General features: G+C 43.9%; 1 protein-coding gene across 2 annotated transcripts in view; it reads right to left on the bottom strand.

The window, feature by feature from the left end:
• Window positions 1-20625, bottom strand: part of DMXL1 (Dmx like 1) — a 2236090-nt gene that overhangs the window by 1224901 nt on the left and 990564 nt on the right. For both annotated transcript variants that reach the window (XM_086961064.1, XM_086961065.1), the window contains exon 20: window positions 8046-8215. In XM_086961064.1, coding sequence (XP_086817190.1) covers window positions 8046-8215 — 170 coding nt within the window. The remainder of the gene's footprint in view (window positions 1-8045; window positions 8216-20625) is intronic.

The raw sequence follows: 20625 nt of genomic DNA, 5'->3' as shown, positions 1-20625 counted from the left end.
AGGCAGAGGAGGCTGAGGAGGTAGAGGGGGCAGTGGAGGAGGTGGCAGATCCTCAGGTGCATGGGAAGAATACTGAGCTAGTGACCTAGTTGGGGAATATGTCCTTGAATATTCCGAATCTGAAGAATAAATTAACCTCCTCTTTTTACTAGCCACCTGAAGTAAGGAAGGAGCCATATATTCACCATTGGATCCAGCTTCCCCCCTTGACGTTGATCTACTTGTCGACTGCGACCTTCAAAGTCGTCTCGACCGAGAACTTCCTCTTGACGTCGACTGGCTCAACATCGATCGAGTAGAAAATCGAAGGTGTCTTATGGATGTTGACCGCCCGTGACTCTTCGAGGGCGACCGTCAGTGACTTCTTGATGGCGAGCGTAGATGACTTCTCGACAGCGAGCGCCGGAGACTCCTCGACAGCAAGCACCGGTGACTCCTCGACGACGACCGACGATGGTCGATCGGCGGTGGTGCGTCAATGTTGTTCTCGCAGCGACCTATGTGGAGGAGGGTCTCCCGACGGTGAACGAGAGAGTCTCACCCCAGGTTCCACAACCTCTTTTGAGGATGTTCTCCTCGACGTGGAACGTCAATGCCATTTCTATCCAGAGCCCCGAGTCGAAGGTGTATTTCGGTGTATTAAACTCCATATAGTTGTAAAATGTATTTTTGCTGGCTTTTTTTTTTCACTTCAAGATTAGGAAATGGCCAGTGTAGCCTAGTTAGTTAGGCTGCATTATTGTCTTTATCTTGTAAGTGTCTTTGCAGGCCTTCCTGAAGAAAGGTGAAAAATAACCACTTAAGAAGATATATCTAAGGAAGTGCTCCAGGGTCCCCGCACATGGGTGGGACTATTCAAGTGCTTAAGACTATACATGGAAATCCCCTACTATTGAACTTAAGGAACTGGCACTGGCTGTGCATCATGGTATACTGGTGGTCTCTGGAGACTCTTAAAGGCACAGCTTCTATTTTGAGACGTATAATGGCACCCTATGGGGCTACTCTGTCCAGCCCTTTTATCTCTATCATGAAAAAAGGAGGTTTGTGAAGGGGATTTTTCTCTGTGTATTAAACTCCATAAAAATTGCTAAATATGAGTTTTCTGGCTATCTTTTTCACTTTAGGATGAAGTTTTGGCCAGTGTAGCCTAGTTATTTAGGCTGCATTATTGTCTTTTCTATCTCTTGTATCTTTGCAGGCCTTCCTAAAGAAAGATGAAAAATATCCACTTCTATATCTAAGGAAGTGCAGCGGGATCCCCACACGTGGGCGAGACTATTCAAGTGCTTATGACTATACAAGGAAATCCCAGACAAAAGAAGCTGCACAATCACATCAATGCATTACTATGTAACTAATTCTGTTAAGTGGACGACCGCTTTCGCCAAAGTTCTTCCAACATAAACCTGCAGAGCTGCTTGCTTCTGTGAAGTCTCCACAAGAAGAGTACAACAGAATGGAAATCCTCATCCACGGCTCAAAAACAGGTGAGCGTGCAATCTCTCCAACTTTAAACCCAACAACAAATGCAGATTGAAAGTGGCGCTAGTGACATCAATGGATTCTGGTGCTACTTCAACATTTACTATTACTGTGCATGACTGCCACAAAGAGAATCAACTAAGAATGAAATGGATCCATTGCAAGAAATTGCGATGTGAGGGGTTGATGAACCTGACCGCCCGGACAGTTCTGATTAACAATATATTTAGGAACAGCATAAAACTTTCATATCCAGAATCAATCAACATTATAGATGGATTCTTACTTGTTGGTGGTGCAGCGATATGTGCTTCCACACACAATGGTCCTACATCTAGGTATTTGTTGCAATTTCATCTTACCTTTGTGGGTGACCCTACTAATAATAATGTTCTTTATGGTGCAAGGGCACTATCTTCTAGGAAGGTTTACACCACCTACTGTGGTCTAAGATTTGAAACCACACACTTCTTTTCACAAAGAGAAAAGAGACACTTATTCTGTTAGCATCACTGTGCATACTCTGTGGGGAAAAAGTGCTGTACCAGATTTCGACCCAAGTGACATGATGCAAATTCCCTGTGTTTTGAGAAACCCATTTGATGAGTCTGTAACGCTAGGTCGTTTTGTAAATTAATCGCGTATTAACACAGACAAGCTCAAATCATATGCCTTATTAGACAATGAAGATCCTTATCAAGGTGCCACCAGTTGGAAAGAGATGGTCATTTTTAATCAATATGGACATCATTTTATCCAACAGTCAACTGCTCAAAAAGAAATAGTAAATTTTACACAAAGGAAGAATTACTTGACCTCGCCCATTGGTAGTCCTACATCATTTAAAAACAAATGTGTTTATTTTTGCTTATTATTATTTGAATGAACCTGAAACATTTAGAAAATTGGATTACTTGTCATTAAGGCATACAGTCATAACAGTTCCTAGAATCATTTAGAGAAGACCGTTATAATTACTGGCAAGAAAATGTTGATGAGAAAGTGTTTAGGGTTACAAATTTTGGCCAAATTGGACCATAGTACGGCTTATTCGATATGTCAGTATCCTGATGAGAACCCTCAACACTTCTTTGTTTTGCCTGGGACATGCAAAACCTAGGTCGAACTGGATTCTACCCATTTGTAAGCAACTGGAGGCTAGGCAGTGTGTAGTTGCAAGCAGAGTCTAAGGAATCCATGGTCTGTACAGTTGCGAAGTATTAAAGCGAACATGATAAGGCAACAGACCATAGATCAGAGGTTTTCTATCTGTGGAGTGCAACCCCCAGGGGGTCCATGGAGGCATGGAAAGTGGGTCGCGCGTTTCATTTGCTAAAAGAAAACGTCCCAGATGGTCACCAGTACTTAAAATGCTTTTCCCAGAGTGCTATTTAGGGACTCATGTGCTGAGAAATCGAAGTCAGACACACAGCTAAACACGCCTTTCTACCAGTGTGTTGCTGGCCTGAAAGAAATGCAAATGGGCACAACAAGTTAATCTGCAAATGTAAAGGATTTCCAACACACTAGCAGAAAGGTGTGTTCAGCAGTCTGCCTGGCTTGGATTTCTCAGGACAGGAGAGTGCTGTTGCAGTTAATTGATCATATCAACTGAAGCTTTTTGAGTGGTAGTGCACAGAGTTTACTGAGCTGCCAAGTGCTTGCTTTTAATTGTTATTGCATTTACATAGCGCTTACTGTCTTTGAGAATGTGTTGAAGGGACAGTTATGTAAAAAAAATTGCATTACATAGGGTCTGGATATTACTAAAAATCTATGGGTCTCATTTACAATGAAATGATGTAGCACAGCTCCTTAAGTATTTTTGCTGCGCTACCCTATGCCAATTCAAAAGGGCCGGAATGGTTTGTATTTATAAGATACGGTGCACTCCTGTCCTTTCTGCGGGTGCACAATGTGGTGCCTAGCGCCAACACAGGCACCCTTGCACCATGGTGTAATGGTGTCTGCATTGTTGGCAGGATTGTTTTTGTGCAAGAAGGTATGCCTTCCTACAACAAAACAACCCATGGAGGCCTTTCCCTCTTTGTAGGTGTGTTACACATAAAAAGAGGAAACAATTGAGGAGAAATAAAGATATTTCTCCTCGCTACTCATTCCATGGGGCAAAGTAAAATTTTGACGCATCCTCAGGTTTACAGAGCCTTGTAAATCTGGGAATGTGTCAAAACCCATGGAAAACCCCACCGCAACACCAGTGGGACACACCCTGACGCAGTGTAAAGCAATGCACTGAATTGCGCTACAATGCCATACACCACGTCTAGAAGGCCATGAAAAGCTACACATAGTGACTTTGCGTGGCCTCGCAGATATCTGCTCTCTGCGCAACCAGAGCGTCATAAAAAATGACACACAGGCAGCGCAAGGGGCTTATAAATAAGCCCCTATATTTTGGGAGCAGCCCGTATATTTTGGAAGTGCTATTTTATCGTACAACATTTTTCACATTTTGTTGCCGTCTATCTTATACTGTGTGTAATGCAAGTATAAAATAAAGACTCACATATTCACAGTGCTTTCTGTCAAAGGCTGTGACCTCATAGCACTAAAAATACACAAATCACTATTCTACACTGCACCAACCATGATTTAATTATGTGGCTCTCCGATTCCAAACAGACTTTTGCAGTGCATTAACGGATAGAGGTTTCATAATTTATTATAGTGCATTTCCCACTGAATAACAACTTTTTAAAATGTATTTATTATTCATTGAGGCTGCTTGTTATTTTATAAGTAGCTACCCGACGGTGAAAGACCTAAAAATTGTATGCATGTTTTAATTATGATGAATGATGTTCAGCTACCTCCAGTTACATACAGGTGTAAACGCCAAGCTGTCAGCATCCCATGAAATATAGTATGGTTTTCCTCTAATGCCGTGCAATAAAGTTGCAGCTCATGCATTACAGCTATTATACCAAGGGTCATGGAAATTATGTGATTGTGCAGCAGTAACGATTTTAGCATAACTAGAGATTTGCATCACATAATCCATCATCTACCACATGATCTGCTGATTTTAACAAAAGGTTTTAAAGTTACTAAAAAGCAGCAACAGGGTTTGCCGCTCTGTAGAAGGCCCTTTGTAAAGCTGTACTGGTCACCCTTTTATTGCGTATTGCTATATTTGAGTGTTAAACTGGTACTAACGAAGTGCAATCATAGAATGACCATTTCGCTAGAGAACATTTATGGATGCCAATGATTAGGACTATCAGGTTTTTAGAAATGTTTGTCTGGAGGGGATCCTTACGCCTAAAAAAGTTTGATGGGGGGGTTTCGCATCAATAAGTTTGAAGACCACTGCCATAAATGCTGGAAAGCCATTCTAGAATTAAATGAAAAGATGGAATCAGGGAGGTTAACTTTCCCTTGATTTTCCCAGTAATGCCTCTTTTCTTGGAATCTAGAGGGGCTGGAGTTGCTCAAGGCCCTCTTTACTTGTGTGCTGTTTTCTTAAAATTTTATATACAATGAATTGGATGCTATAAAGACATGTTTTGAACTTTTGGAACCAGGAAGGTTCTCCCTTCTATATGGGATTATCTGTTATGCACTGTTTTTATTTTTGTATTCTAAAATGGTTTTATATATATTTAATCATATTTTGAATGCTTTTCTCATTTGCTGTACTTTTATGATTTAAACACCAAATAAAGTCACTTTGAAAGTATGGCAGGATCTGTAGATTAGGAACCTTGTTCTTTGCTTGCATGTACCTGATAAAGTTAATGCTTTCGAAATACTCTGTGCAGCAGGCAACATGGACCAATTTCCATTATCTTACAGATTTGAAAATCACAGTAAATTCCATACATTAATTTGACACATTTTGTAAAATGGAAAGAAAATTTTACTACAGATTAATTAACAGCTATGATTAGAAACGATTCTTGCATTCTAATATTGTTTTCTTCAGATAACTTTGCCTTACGGCCTATATATATGAATGTGTGAATGTACAGATTTCAGTGTAATGCTAATGGTCCTTTGGCAAATAGGCCAGGTCTTAGATATGATACACGCCAACCTATGACAGTTACTGTTAGACATGGCATCCTGGGTGTGGTTCTCCCCTAACTTTTAGATGACTTTGTTTTTGCCTGTTATAGACCCCTGCACATTTGATCACTGCTAACCAGTCCCACAGTGCTTGAACTCTCTCCTTAAACCATAGCAAAATTGGCTTACACTCAAGATCATTGCCGAAAACATATCTTTCCCAGACGAGAGTTGGAGGCAGTGTGAATTATAGCCTACCAGATTTTCTTTCCATAACTATGATTTTGGAATGTATCACTTTCACCTCTGGAACACTTCCCAAAACTAATGCTTGTCCAAAAGGTTCCTGCTTTCCTATTAAATAGAAACAGAAGACTGACAGCCATGAGGGAGTGATTTCTAGTCAATGTCAGTTTGATTATGCCTCTCTTGACCTTGTTCCTAATTGTTTGTTCAGATAATGCATCACTGTTGTTTTGCCTGTTTGAAGTATCACTGATATTGCAGATGAGGATGAAAAGAAGGATGAAGAAATACATTTTTGAGCAAGGTGAATCACTTTCAGTTCCCACGTGTTGATGTGGTACAGTTTCACCATTGAAGAACATATGCCTTGAGTTGTGTGGTCTGCCATGTGAGCGCCCCACCTTTCAATCAGCACATCAATCATGAGATCCGTCTAGCAGGTTTCTGACAAGGTACTGCCCGTAATATGTTCACAATCTTACACAAGCAAGAGTAGGACTTAGTGGCTGAGCTGGACAATCTTATCAGCTCCTCTCATTCCCAGTCTTCTGGCACCACTGAGTCTTCTAGGCATTCCTGCAATTGTTGCACATGCAGTCTGGCCGTGGACATAAGAAAGATGCATGAGTCCCAGCTGCACAAGACATGAGACTTGTTTGAGAAATTGAGCTACAGTTGTACTCAGATAGAGAATTGCCAAATGTATTAATGACAATCTTTCCTTCAAATGATTTATTAATTACCAGTTATGTGTCTATTGTGGCTCCTTGGTATAGTATCTTTTCTACCAGTTGAAAAACCTATTTTACTGAGCTGAGAAAACATAGCATCGATAGGTGATCCAGAGTAGTCTCCATATTTATTTGTTTTTTTAATGTTAAACTGGCTTTCACAACCAGTCATTCAAACGCGGGCAGATAAACACACCTTTCTTCTGCAGGACTACTAAAACTACTGCCATGCACATCAGACCAGTGTGGAGAACACAATATTTATTTTGTACCTTGGTGGGTGTTCAGTACCCTTGGGTAAATGTGGAATAATATAATGAAGACCATCAAGCAACCATGATGTTTGGGTGCAAAATGGGATAAACTCCATGCTGGAACTTTCCATTTGGACAAAAAGGTAGCATGAATAGATATTTTTGCTCCTCTAGAACTCAGGAACCTTCTCAGTAATTGCCTTTTTGGGAGGAAGAATGTTACCCTCTCGATCAGACCCTTGAACTGTTAGGGTATAGGCGGCCTCTGAGGAATGGAAGAGAAGAAATAAATTGTATTCTGTATTCAAACTTAATATTCTTCAGCACCCAACTGTCTTTCTATTCTCTGTCAAGTGCGTAAATGTTTGGAAATTATCCTCCTTCCCCTTCACAAAGCTACCGGATGGTAGAGACAAGGAGTCCTTGGTTTCTGTGTGGAGGCTAATACAGAGCCACAGAAGGCAGCTGTGAACCTTCATCTCTCTAGGTTGTTGTTCCTGATGTAGCAACTGTTACTGTCCTGGAAAATGAATATGTTGCTGGCATTGACTATATGCCCTGAACTGTGACTTCAGAAACTATTTTATGTATTCCAGTCCAACAGATTTCAGTCTCCAATTGTGCTTTATCGGCTTGCATCTGAGCAAAATGGCAAGACAAAATGCCATGAAAAGACAAAGAAGGTAGTCTCAACAGCCTCTTAGGGAAATGCAAACTGGTACGCTGTCTGCACAGTATATTTTAAAAATCTATGCAGTTTGGAAGGATGGACGAGACATCATGAAATATTAAAACATGTTAACCGATCGAGCCATGCACAGAGCACATGCAACCACTGTGCAGTCTAAGATGCAATCACATTTTACAGTTTAACTACATGGGAAGCAGCTGAGCCTCTCCCGACATTTTTCTGGGCGCTGGTGAGAATTGGCCTAAGTTCTAATAACCTTACAGTCCACCTAGCATGGTATACCAGCCAATTAATCCTTCTCTCTTAATATGAGAATACTTAATAAATCATAGTTAAATAGAAGGAACGATGACCTTTATGACTTTTCCAATCATTATCAAGTTAGGTCTTTCTTTTTATTACAGGACTACTGTTCTAATAAAACTCATGTTTGCGGAGTGTGTCCAACCTTGGATACAGAGTTCTCAAAAGGGACATGACTAGAGAGTTTTTCGGACACAGAGCACACCAGCTTTTTAGTATGGCGCCTTTACTTTATTACGGTAGGTAAAATATTTAGGAAAAGAGAATACTGTCCAAAACTCTTTCAAAACTGCAATGTATGCATACCTTTTCGATGCATCGGCGTAAACTGTGTGTGTTTCGGACCCACCAGCCCACTCCCATAGCCCTGAGTTCGGGCCAGGTCAGGTTCCCTTTCTGCATTGCAGGTAGCATGTTCAGCAACTCCTCCTCTGCTACTGAATGAAAAGCCCAGGCAAAATGACTCGTAGACAAACCTACCAAATTGGAAACAGACAAGAATTATGGTTTATGGTTTTGGTTACACAAAGGGCTTCCTTAAGTATTGTTTAAACAAAACTGTGTGTGAGACACAATGGTGAAACAAAAATTACTCCAGTTTGTGTTAAATAGGTGAATGTTTCTTAACCTTAACTACTGCTCTCCAACTTTGGTATCTTTTGTGAATTCACATCCCTGAATATTTACTGTGGTCATGATGGGAATCCTTGGTAGTCCATATTAACACAATAGTGCATCAATACTCTCAAACAAGATTGATAATAGCCTTACAGTACATGCAGTCTACTCACCTCTTTCAGTGATTCAGACTCTTGCCATTAAGACAGAGTCCCAGAATTTCTACTTCCCACAGAGGCTGAGCTGCTCATATTATTGAGCTATTCATGCAACATAACAAATAAAGCATTTTATTTGAGGTGATAGAAGGATACGATTGGAGCACTCACCTGAGATCTTGAAAAACATAATTCTGTCGGTATAGAATTTTAGACAATGTTTAATATCTAAAGAAAGCAGGCATCTGTCAGACAGATTAGTGGGGCGGTAAGGGGAGGAATAAGTAATATCTTTTTATTCAGGTAAAAATACAAAAGAAGCTTCACCATCAGGGGTGGATTCGCTGTAAGAGATACTTCGGATTTCTCATATGTAAGTATGTAGGGTGAATGGATAAGGCTTGGATTTTTCCAACTCTCCTGGCTGATGTAATGGCCATTTTAAAGACAACATTTGAACAGATGTGGTTCAAAATACCTCTCATAAGGAACGCTAGCACTGAATGAAACTGCCAAATGTATGTTTGTTTTTTATTAAATAAAAGAAGCAAAAATAATAAAGAGGCTCTGAGACAAATGAAAAGCGAAAAACAAACACGAAAAACAAGGAAAGGGGCAGGGTAGAAACACTGACCCCCTAGGCCTGCTCAGGCCCAAAAAAGCATTTAAACAAAAGAAATCGGCCGAATTCGTGCTGGGTGCGTGGACTCCGGCGCTACGTTGGTTTGAAGCCCACAGGTAGGCCAGGTCCCGGGGGGCAGTGATAAAAAAGTGTGGGAGGGCCCGAATCCCCCCCATAATGTCCGGGGACTGCCACCTGCCCGGGGCTTGATTAATTAGATGCGGGGGGCTCGCAGCCCCCCCCGCCGACCTGAGGACCGCCACCCCCAGGGCTAATTGTAAATGCATGGAGGGGCCTCAAAGGCCCCCCAAGGCCTGGGGACCGCCACCCCCGGGGCTTTTATTCATTATTTGTGGGGGCACATGGCTCCCCCTCTGCCCCGGGACCGCCACCCCCGGGGCTTTTATAAAAAATAAGTAAACCTGTGTGGGGGGGGAATCAAGCCCCCCAACACGCCCCAGGGACCGCCACCTCCCCAGGGCACTAATATTAAACTTTGGGGGTCCGATACGGACCCCGAGCCCCGGGGACCACGACCCCTGGGGCTGTGCAATGGTTGGGAGCCAGTGATGGCCCTGGGGACCACCACCCCCCCAGGGCCAGCTCCAGCAGGGTCCCGGGGGGCCCACCCCCGGGACACTGATGTTTGCAATTACCGGGCGGGAGCTTTACTTTATTGAAGCCAGAGGAGGGAATCCTGCTCTCGCTTCAATGAAGCAAAGCAGATTGCTTTTCCACACGGGGAGCTGCATGTTAGCAGCTCCCCATGTGGATAAGCAATTCCGGCTCCCGTGGGGGAATTGGGGCCCCCCCCTCAATCCCCAAGGGAGAGGGCCAGAAGTGGCCCCCTACCCAAAATATTTTTAAATAAATCAAGGCCGGCCCCGGGGGATGAGGTCCCCGGGGCCAATAGAGGCCTCAGGAGGGGGGCCATGCAGCCCCCCTCCATAAAAATAATAATTAGAATGTGGCCATGCCCCGGGAAATGGGGTCCCCAGGGCCCAAAAAAAGGGTAAAGAAAGGTGGACACACAGCCCCCTTCTTAATTTTTTTTTTTTTTTTAAAAGCCGGCATCGCGGCTAGGCCCCGCCCCCTACCTGCAACACTCGGCAAACGCACGCCCTGGCGCGTTTAAAGTTAGGCAAATAATTCCCCTTGAATACTGAGGGTAACAGGGGGCCAACTAGCCCACCAGGTACCTCCAGTATGTGCCAGGGAGCTGCTTTGCAGAGAGGTGTTTAAAACCACGCCCCTTTTTACACCTCTCTGCAACGCAGCTCTGTGGCACTTACTGGAGGTACCTGGTGGGCGAGTTGGACCCCAGGGACCCTCAGGATTCAGGTGGACTTAATCCTCCAACTTAAAACGCGCCACGGGGCACGTTTGCACAGTGGTGAAGGGAGGGGTTGGGGCCTGAGGTGACATGTGTGCCAACACGTCTGTTTTACGTTGGGGAATTAATTCCCCCTGGGGTCCAACTAGCCCACCACATCAGTGACGTCATCAATGATGTCACTGACCATGTCATGAATGATGTAATATGTGACATCATCAGCAGTGCATTGAGGGCGCACGAGTTATAGTTTGCAGAACTAACTATATCGGAGGAATTTCTATGGTTTTGTACGAGTGAAATGTCCAGCTAACTATAACACCCCTAAAACCTATGGTTTTTTCAGTGAATTTCTAAGGTTTTTTAAAATCTTATTTCTAACTAGAACATCCCTGAAACCTATGTTTTTTTCAGTAAATATAGATATATAGATAAAATATTGTACTTACCTGTACCCATCTGTTTGTGTCATCTAGTGCTGTATATTCAAATGCTGGGCCAACGCCTGCCATCTAGTTATGGGCCCAAATGTGTGTACGTTTTATTTCTTTGAAGAATTCTTCTCGAGTCACAAGGTACTGTGACTCCAACGGTTGCTTGCAATGCGCACAGTCATCGGCTCCATTGTTAGATTGTTTTCTGTTCAGAGGGGTAGGATAAAGCTGGAGCAAAGTGACAAAGGAGAGAGAGAGACAAAAAGATGAGCATGCAAGGGAAGTAGGAAGGAATGGTAACTGCAACAGCTAGAGGCATCTATGGAGGAGGGTGAGGGCATGTGAATCTACAGCACTACATGCCATGAACATATCCTTACAGGGTAACTAACATTTTCAATTTGAGGCATGTGTGGCTGTAGATACACATGCTGCGCATAGACTGTAAAGCAGTGACTACCCTGTAGATGTAAGAAGACTGAAAGGGTGTACGAAGTACAGCCTGACCAACATTTGAATGTTGGTGAACCAATACATCTACACAATAGGGCTTAGTGAAAGTGTGTGGTGTAGATCAAGTAGCTGCTTTACAAATATCCGCTATGGGGATCCAAAAGGCAGCCATAGAGACCCCTTTCTTTCTGGTATTGTGGGCCCTAGGAGCAGCAGGCAAAACACTTTTAGCTTTTGGGTAACAGGTTTGAATGCATTCAACTATCCATCTGACTAAGCCTGATTTTGATAAAGCCTTCCCTTATGTGGTTCAGAAAAAGCAACAAACCGTTTTTTTTTTAAAGGGATTTGTTCTGTCCAACCAGTACATTATGGCTCGTTTGAGGTCCAATGTATGAACGGCCCATTCTGCAACTGTGTCAGGTTGTGGAAAGAAAACTAAGTTTTATAACCTTACCTTAGGAGGAAATTCAGGGCTGGTGTGAAGGATGAACCATATCTCTATGAACCTGAAAGAAAGGTTCTTTCAAGGTTAAGGCGTGGATCTCAATTACACACCTTAGTGATGTGATGGCGACTAGGAAAGCTACCTTCCCAGAGAGAAACTATAAAGGACATGACTGGAGGGGCTCAAACGGGGGCGCTAAGTCTGGTGAGGACAATGTTAAGATTCCAGGGCCATAGGCAACCAGGGAGGAATGACTCTTCCAAGTAGTTACAGATATTGAATTTCAAGGAATGCGAGTCCTCAACAGAAGAAATGATGAAGATCGCCCCCCTGAAAAAACATATTATTGTTCAAGGGCTCATTCAATGTTAGACTTCACACTTATAACTCTTCCCTTATTATTGGTATTAGCTCGTTTCTACATAGAGTTTACCCCTTTGAGTGATCACTCAATACAGCATGTCATCTTCAATTTAGACACACCAAGAAATCAACCCACCGACCCACCAACTTGCCTGAGGGCCAACTTACCTCTGCTAATCTAAGAGGCCTGAAATGGGCAAATATGAATAAAACAAATTTATTCTTAACAATAAAGAACATCCTGGCCGAGTTAACCACAGAACCCATAAGCAGAATACAAGCCTGGTCGCTATTTCTAGATAAACCAGCGAAAACTATGAAAGTGGTGGAAATTGTGGTCCAAAGCAATGACCGGACAAGAAATCTACCAAAAGATCTGCAAGCATTAAAAAAAGAACTAAGAAGAGCTCAAAGGAAATTGCGGCAGGATAAATCCAAGGGTGTAGGCTGGGAAGCATTCCAACAAATGAGAATACAATTTAAAAAAAGAATATGGAAACTTAAAGAGAAAGCAGAGAGTTTCCGAACAAAACTAATTTATGACTTAAGACACTCAAACTTAAATAAATTCTGGCAGACCATAAACAACTTGAAGAGACCTCTAAATAGCGCATATGCAGGAGTGGGTTAAATTCCTTAAGGATAAATTTAAAGAATAACAACCCCATGACATGGACAACTTTTATTTACCATCTGTGAGGTCCACTATTGAATAAGGAACGAAATTGCAGATCACTGCAGTAAACTACTCAACAGAAGAAATAACTAACATAATAAAGAAAGGCAAAAGCGATGGTGCCCCCGGTCCAAACGGCATTCCCCAGGCTACTTTTAAATATGACTCAGAGTACTGGAGCCCAATACTCTGGAAACTAGATGCTGATGTAGAATTGCTCAATCAAATTCCAGAAAGCTGGCAAGGATCAAACATCACCCCAATTTACAAAGGAGGGGAAAGATCGAATCCAAAACATTATAGGCTTATCGCCTTACAGGATGTTGCAGCCAAATACTTTGCCTCGTTAATCCTTAAAGATCTAGCTGAATGGTCTAGTGTGTGGAACCAAATACCAATCAATCAAACTGAATTTAGGAAGGGTATCGGAACAACTACAAATATTTTGTCGCTTTCGTTGATCGCAGAAAGATGCAAAAACAGAAAACAAGATCTCCATCTGTGTTACATCGACCTGAAAGCTGCCTTCGACAGTTTCGATCCGAAACTAATGTGGTCCAAATTAAAATCCTGGGGCATACCTGACAGGATATTAAAAGGTCTACTCCTGTTTTACACAGATACCCGGGTACGCATGAAACTTGGAAATGGAGCCAGACTATCAAGCAAAGTGCACACCAACATGGGGCTAAAGCAGGGGTGCGTACTAGCACCGCACCTTTTTAATTTATTTATTTCAGACCTTTCAAGACAGCTAGATGGAATTAATTCACACTCACCTAAATTAGGAAAACTACATTTATCACATCTGGCTTATGCACATGATATTGTTCTCCTAAGTTTGACCTGACAAGACTACTAAACGAACTCTCCGAATTTCTGTCGGCAAATAACCTGGAGTTAAATCTCACAAAAACCAAAACAATGCTTATTACAAATCACACAGCTTCGACTCAACAAATTCGATTAAAAGGAAATCTGTTGGAGAAGGTATCATGCTATAAATATTTTGATTTTTATATTGACGACAAACTTTTGTTTCGTGATCAGAAAAAATACATGAAACAACGAGAAGGGGCCCTAATATTCGCCCTCAAAACCCTTGCATAGAAGTTGGAAGGTCTGTCTCTGAAACCATAGTTAATGGTAATGTCAGCCAAAGCACTGCCAACAGTATCATATGCCAGTGCTGCAATGCATGGAAATGATACAGAAACCTTAAACAGTCTAATTACACGCATTTACAAAACGTTTCTTCTGCTTCCGAAGACTGCCTCACCAGCTCAAATGCGCTTGGAGTTTGGGCTAATGAATGAAACATTGTGAAGGCTCTACATATACATTAAAGTATGGTATCAAATAAATCAAAACGTAGAAAAAAAAACGGTCTTAACGAATCCTGGCAGGAAATGGATCAAGATAAATATTCACCAGCATACAAATTTCTTGAACACTCCTTAAAGATGGCATATACAAGAGAGCTGTGGAGAAAACAAATGCCTTACCAAGAATTAAAATTAATAATAAATAAAGCTGCAAAGTTCCAATCATTATTGACCGATAAAGATCTTTTTCGAACAAGGAGTCACTCGTGGACACGGATTAGTACTTATAAAACCTTGAAACAAGAGGCCTATCTGGACTCTATCATTTCCATTTACGTAAAGAGGAAATTAATAACATTAAGGTTCGGACAGTTCCCTACTCTTGCGGAAGCCCCTCACTGGAAACCAAAAGGAAACGATAATTGCCGGCATTGTGGTTATAAAAAAGAAGACTTCATTCATCTTGTATGTCACTGTAAGACATTGCAACTAGCACGAACCACAATATTGGGCGAGCATTTAAGGACAGAGGCATAAGATCGTGCAGGAGAGCTATCATATGTGGACTGGACTCCAATGGCCCCCAAATGAATTGTAAATTGATTAAATTTCTATCAATTCATGAGCATGCACTGAATGTCAAATCATGTTAATAATATGAAAAGTATTTTACAATTGTATAATCTTCTAAGATTTTATGTTTCAATGGAGATGAAATTTTTATGTGTAGAAGACTTTTAATATTAGAATTTGATATATTGTTATAGTTTTAAGTAACTGAACAATAAAATAAATAAACTGTCAAACTGACTCTTCCAAGTCCCTCCATAAAAGCTTTAATGAGTGGGATACTGATGAGAGACATGTTGCCTAAGCAGCCACAGCAGACAAGTGTAGCCAAATGGAGGTGAAGTTTGGCTACACTTGTAGGGTGTAGGAAGCTGGCTCTGTATATATTATAACAAAGTAAGGTATAGTGTGCATGAAGTCCAGGGGATCCCCAGAGGTATAGCAGAGCCTAAATCAGATAATCACTAAAAGCTCTCTTTGTGGTAGTGTGGTCAAGCAGTTGGGCTTATCAGGAGGGTGTGTTAAGCCTTTATTGTATTCACTCAATCAAGGCTGTTGGTACACACTCAGAGACAGAATCAAGACCAATTAGGCAAGTATAAAAAAGGTAGAACTTGTTTTTTATTTCTAGAGCTGAGCAGGAATTGGTCCAGGTAATTTAAATATACTTCCAAATGCAAAACTTTACAAGAAAATGCAGTTGTGGTTGAAATTGAATTAGGTATAAATGTGCATTTGCTTTTAAAACAGTTTAAAATAGAGATCACTTTGGAATTATTTTCCTAGATATCAGATATCACACTGTGGATCCTACAGTACAAATATAAGTAGGACACGTTTTAGTTTAAAGCACAGTTACTTGTCTCTCATACAAACAACAGTTCGACACAACATTAACTCTTAACATTGGTTCCTAAGGGGAAAAGAGTGTTAACGGTTTACAAGTAAGTAAATGACCTGTAAGTATGACTTTTGAGGTTTAGGACCAAGGTTCCCCAATGTTTAGTTAGGCACTCAAATTTCACCAACTGCTGCACTAGGGCCGCCGGGTGCAGACTGCAGGTCCCCGATGTCAGCCAATGGGGCTGGGGCACTTCAGTTGGGGACTGTTTTCGGGCAGGATACTCGGTCTTGGGAGCCAAGCTCCTGGGGTTAAGATCAGGCAAAGGGGGCCCCATGTTGGCACCAAGTCCACACTACCAGCAGCACAGGGGCGCCTGGGTGAAGGGTGCTTAGGAGGTGTCGGGAGCCAATGTAATCCTAGGGAGGTTGCCAGTTTTGGATTTTGGCTGCAGGCTAGGTCCAAAAAGTCTTACAGGAGGGACCAACAGCAGGGCAGGAAAGTTGGAGGGTTTGGGACATTGGTGCACCTCAGGTCCTGTTCTCCAGGGCGTCCGATGCAGGTGGGCCTTTTAAAGGCCAGGTTTGACCTTACCGGGCCACTCAGGGTTAGGGGGGTCTCAGAGCAGAGGCTGCAGGTGACGTAGACAACGGTTCAGTGGTGGTTCTAGGAGTCAAGTTTCTTCATCCTCAGCAGGCTCAGAGGATGTCTTTGGAGTTTTATTTTGAACGGAGCTACTGTTCGCCGGAGATCCGGTCTTTGTGGAAGGCAGTCAATCCTCCAAGGGGTTGTAGAGGCAGCTGGCTGCAGGACAAGCAGACTTTTGGCATAGGATCTCTGGACACCACAGACGGGCCAATAGGACCAAGTCAGTTCATCTATACGTTCTCCTCTGCTGTGTGACTTTTTCCGTCCTCCTTCGTAGGTTGCAGAAATCTAGAGAGGTCAGGTTCAGGGTCCCCCCTAAATACTAAAGCTAGGGGTGTTTCCGGTGTGTGCAGGTCAGGACCAATAGATCCTTTCCTTGGGGTGAGGACACCCCCTATTATGCCCCCCTCAATTGTGAGGGGGCATGAGCCTCTCTGTAGTTGCCTCTATCCCCTCATTTTCAAGATGGAGGGGATTGAGATTTGTGCTTCCCCTCGCCTCCCCCACCTGATGGGTGGGCTTAGCTAAGGTGGCCACACCTCTATTTCTCACTTGGTTTTCTCACCAATTCTACCCAACCCAAAATGGGAGTCAGAACTGGGGCAGCAAAAGGCAGGAACAGCTTACAAAGGAGGCAGGCCTTTGAAGCTTCCCCTTCATGGGCCCAGCCCATCCTGCAGGAGGAGGCATGACACCTCTGCCTAAGATGGGCTTAGTTTCTGGGCCCACAGAGCAGAGGCGCTCTACCCAGGGGTCCAGAAACCTGTCTGGTGTTGGCAAATGGCAGGCAGCCAATAAGGAACAACACCAGGGCTGGTAGTTTTTCAGGTTCAATCTCTAAAACACCCTCTGTGTGCATTTTACATTAAATCCCATACTGGCATCAGTGTGGGTTTAATGTGCTGAGAAGTTTGCTACCAAACTTCCCAGTGTTCAGTAAAGTCATTATGGAGCTGTGAAGTGCGTGATGACCAGCTTCCACACCATATACTCTTTATGGCTTTACTTCACTTACAATGTCTAAGAATGGACTTAGACACTGTAGGGGAACAGTGCTCATGCAACTGTACCACCACCCGTAGTCTAGTGTACCCTGCTAGAGGGGTGACTGACCATGGTCATAGTTAGTAGATTGCAGGCATGGCACTCAGGGATGTGTGCCATGTCGACTGTTCACTTTTCTCTACACCTAAACAAGCAGCCTGCAATGGCATTATGTGGGGGTTAAGGGCAGGGTCCCTTAGGGTTGCACAATAGGTGCTGCAGCTCTTAGAGGCCTTCCCTGGTCACAGTACCCATGGTACCTTTTACAAGGGGCTTACCTATGGCCAGAGATGTGCCAATTGTGGGTAAAAAGGTACAGGTTTGGGAAAGAACACAGGCCAGGGGAGCCTATTCCTGGGAGGTATTCCATCAGCAGGTGGATCCTGTGGTGGAGAACCCAGTGCAAGATGGAATGAGCTAGCAGAGTGAGTTGAGGAGATAGAGTGTCTCCCTGCTGTATCTAATACATGGCTGTCATGTCTCTTTTGAGGACTATGTGAGGGAAGAAGGTCTTGAGGGCTAGATGAACAGCTACCAACTTCACAGTTGAAATGGAGATCTTTGTGACAGGGATCCCACTGACCCTAGACCGTCAGGTTTTGTATATGCGCCACCCACCCACTGAGAGATGTGTCAGTTATAATGGTGATCAGAAGAACTGGGTCGAGAAAGGGCCGGCACTGCAACAAGCTGTTGGTGCTTCACCTCGGTAGGGAGTGAAACGTGCAGCAGCTGATCAACACTAGATCTTCTCAATGACCCTCTGCCTGAGACTACTGATGTAATAGGTATTCCTGCAGCAGGCTCATATGCAATCTTGCTTGGGGTGCTATGGTGATACAGGAGTCCATTATGTTCAGGAGGCGCATGACTGTCCAAACTATGACCTGTACATTTAGCTGAAAAAGAAGCAGCAACATATAGAATGACAGGACTCTTGTTAGACTAGGATAGGTTTTGCCGACCTCCACATTGAGGATGGCTCCTAAATATGGCTGAATTCAAATGGGCTGGAGATGGGACTTTACAGCGTTGATGTTAAAGTCCAGTTGATGAAGGAGGTCTATTGTTGCTTAAGTATGTGCATTGCTCTGCTTTTGCGATGAGCTGTTTATCAGCCAATTATCTAGGTATGGGTATATATGGATGCCATGCCTTCGCAGATGTGTGGCTACTACAGCAAGCCATTTGGTAAAAACTTGAGGTGCGGTGGTGACCCCCAATGCAACACTTTGAACTGGCAATCTTTACCACTTACTACAAACCAGAGGTTGCGCTGATGCGCCGGATGAATTGGGATGTGGAAGCAGGCTTCTTTAAGGTTGAGTGCAGCCATGAAGTCGCCTTGCTGTAGCAGTGTAATGACATCCTCACGAGTGACCATGTGAAAGGCTTCTGGCAGGATGTACTCATTCAGTAGCCTGAGGTCCTAGAATGGGCCTTGGGGAACCGTCCTTTTTTGGGAATGAGGAAGTAGAAGGAATAAACCCCTGGGCCTTGTAGGCGTTGTGGCATAGGCTCTATAGCCTCTTCCAGAAGGAGCACTTGGACCTCTTCCAGAAGAAAGTGTAGGGGAGAGGACGTGTCTGCGGGGTGATATGTTGGGTGATGTGGAGATGAGCACCAGACAGTAACACTGATGAATGATGTCTAATACCCACTGGGTTTGAGGTGATGTTTTGCCAAGCGGGGAAAACATCTAAATCATTCCCCCCAAAGGTGTTGTGTGGTCGGGGAAAGAGTGGCAAGTCATTGTTTGGCTTGAGTGGCTCCTTTGGGTGAGCCACCTATGCTGCTAACTTTAGCACTGTTTCAACTACAGGCACCTCTGAAGTAGACTCTTACGGAGCTTTGTTGGGCAGGCTGAAGTTGGAAGGAAGCGTAGGCTTCAGGGGAGGAGGTCTTGGATCCTCCGCAATAGGCTGAGCAGCAAAAGAACCCCATTGAGGTAGGCGTCTGCAGGTCACCCATGACTTTTGCCGTCTCTGTAGCTTTCTTGATTTTTTCCACCATCTTGTCAACCTTATGCCCAAACAGATGTTCCCCATCAAAGGGCAGGTTGAGGGGATGCGGTTGAACATTCGGCTTAAAGCCAGAGACGCAGACCAGGCACGCTGGTAGAGAACACTAAAAATAATCCCCGAAGCAGGGGTGTCCGAAGCATCCAGGGCACACCTGATTGTAGCACTGGAAAGACCCGAGAGCAGAGGACGGCCCGGGACCAGGGTTCGATTCCCGGCGCGGCAGGTTTCTGGACCAGGGTCAGCGGACTCGATAATTCTCTCGCCTCGGTGCCCACTCTGATCAGCGTTCACACTCGGCAACTCTGGGCATTAGCTTGCCTCATCTTCACTAACGGCCCCACCAGACCGCCGGGGATGCCTGGTCTCACCCTGGAGATACCCATTAAGGGACCATCTCTCAGGGAAGCCAGGAAGGTTTTCGCAGCGTTCGAAGCGCCTTGGGACCCGCCGGGTAAGTAGTGCGCTATATAAATGCCTATACATTTACATTTACACATCCTCTTTTACGCTGCTCCACTAGGAGAGGAGTTCTTTCTACCATTTCATCTCAGTGGGTCTGGTCATACCTAGAGAGTAGACCACTGGAACTGGCTATGAGCTAGTGGTTGGCAGATAGAGCTGCAACGCACTTACCACCCACATCTATCCTTTTGCCCTCTATATCCGGCAGAGGTGCATCTCTGGTGCTCTGAGCATTTGCTTGCCAGCTGTATGAACCATTAAGGAATCCAGTGGGAGTTGGCCCCTAATGCAGATGGGATGTGTAGCGGAGGGTTTATATTTCTTGTCAACCAGGCGGGTAATAACCCAGGACTTAACATTTGCCCTGAAGAGGTCAGGAGCGAGCTTGAACATTCCCTTCAGCATCGGAAAATACTGCATGGAGTGATGGGCTCAAGCTACAGTTTCAAATGGGAAATCCTCTTCCACAGGCTCTTTATGCATTTCTATGTTATGGTAAGCAGAGGCCCTACCTAGAACCTCATGGTAGTAGGTATTGTTGTCCGGTGGGGAGGGTCGATAAGGGTAACGCTGGAGATCCACATCTCAAGGTGAATCCACATTGCAAGAGCCTCAGAGATCTCCCTGTGGGAGCATGTCATACGTGTCAAGTGTTCATCCATGTCGGAGTGTGGTGACCCCTGTGGAGTGTAGAGGAGGTGGGGAAGGTGATGATGGAGGTCAGAGTGGTCTGAGAGAGGGTGGTGGCAGCCCAGGCTCCGAGAGAGGACTGGGGGCGTTATCCTCCTTTTTCCAATGCTTTGGCAGAGGAGAGGGCTCCAGGCCCTCTTCAAAGCTGAGCTGCCTCTTAGGAGGCAAGTGGCTGGC

The sequence above is a fragment of the Lissotriton vulgaris genome, chromosome 3_1, assembly GCF_964263255.1.
Source record: "Lissotriton vulgaris chromosome 3_1, aLisVul1.2, whole genome shotgun sequence".
In the NCBI taxonomy this organism is placed as follows: Eukaryota; Metazoa; Chordata; class Amphibia; order Caudata; family Salamandridae; genus Lissotriton; species Lissotriton vulgaris.
Note: the sequence above shows the minus strand (reverse complement) of the source record. Positions and strands in the feature narration are given on the sequence as shown.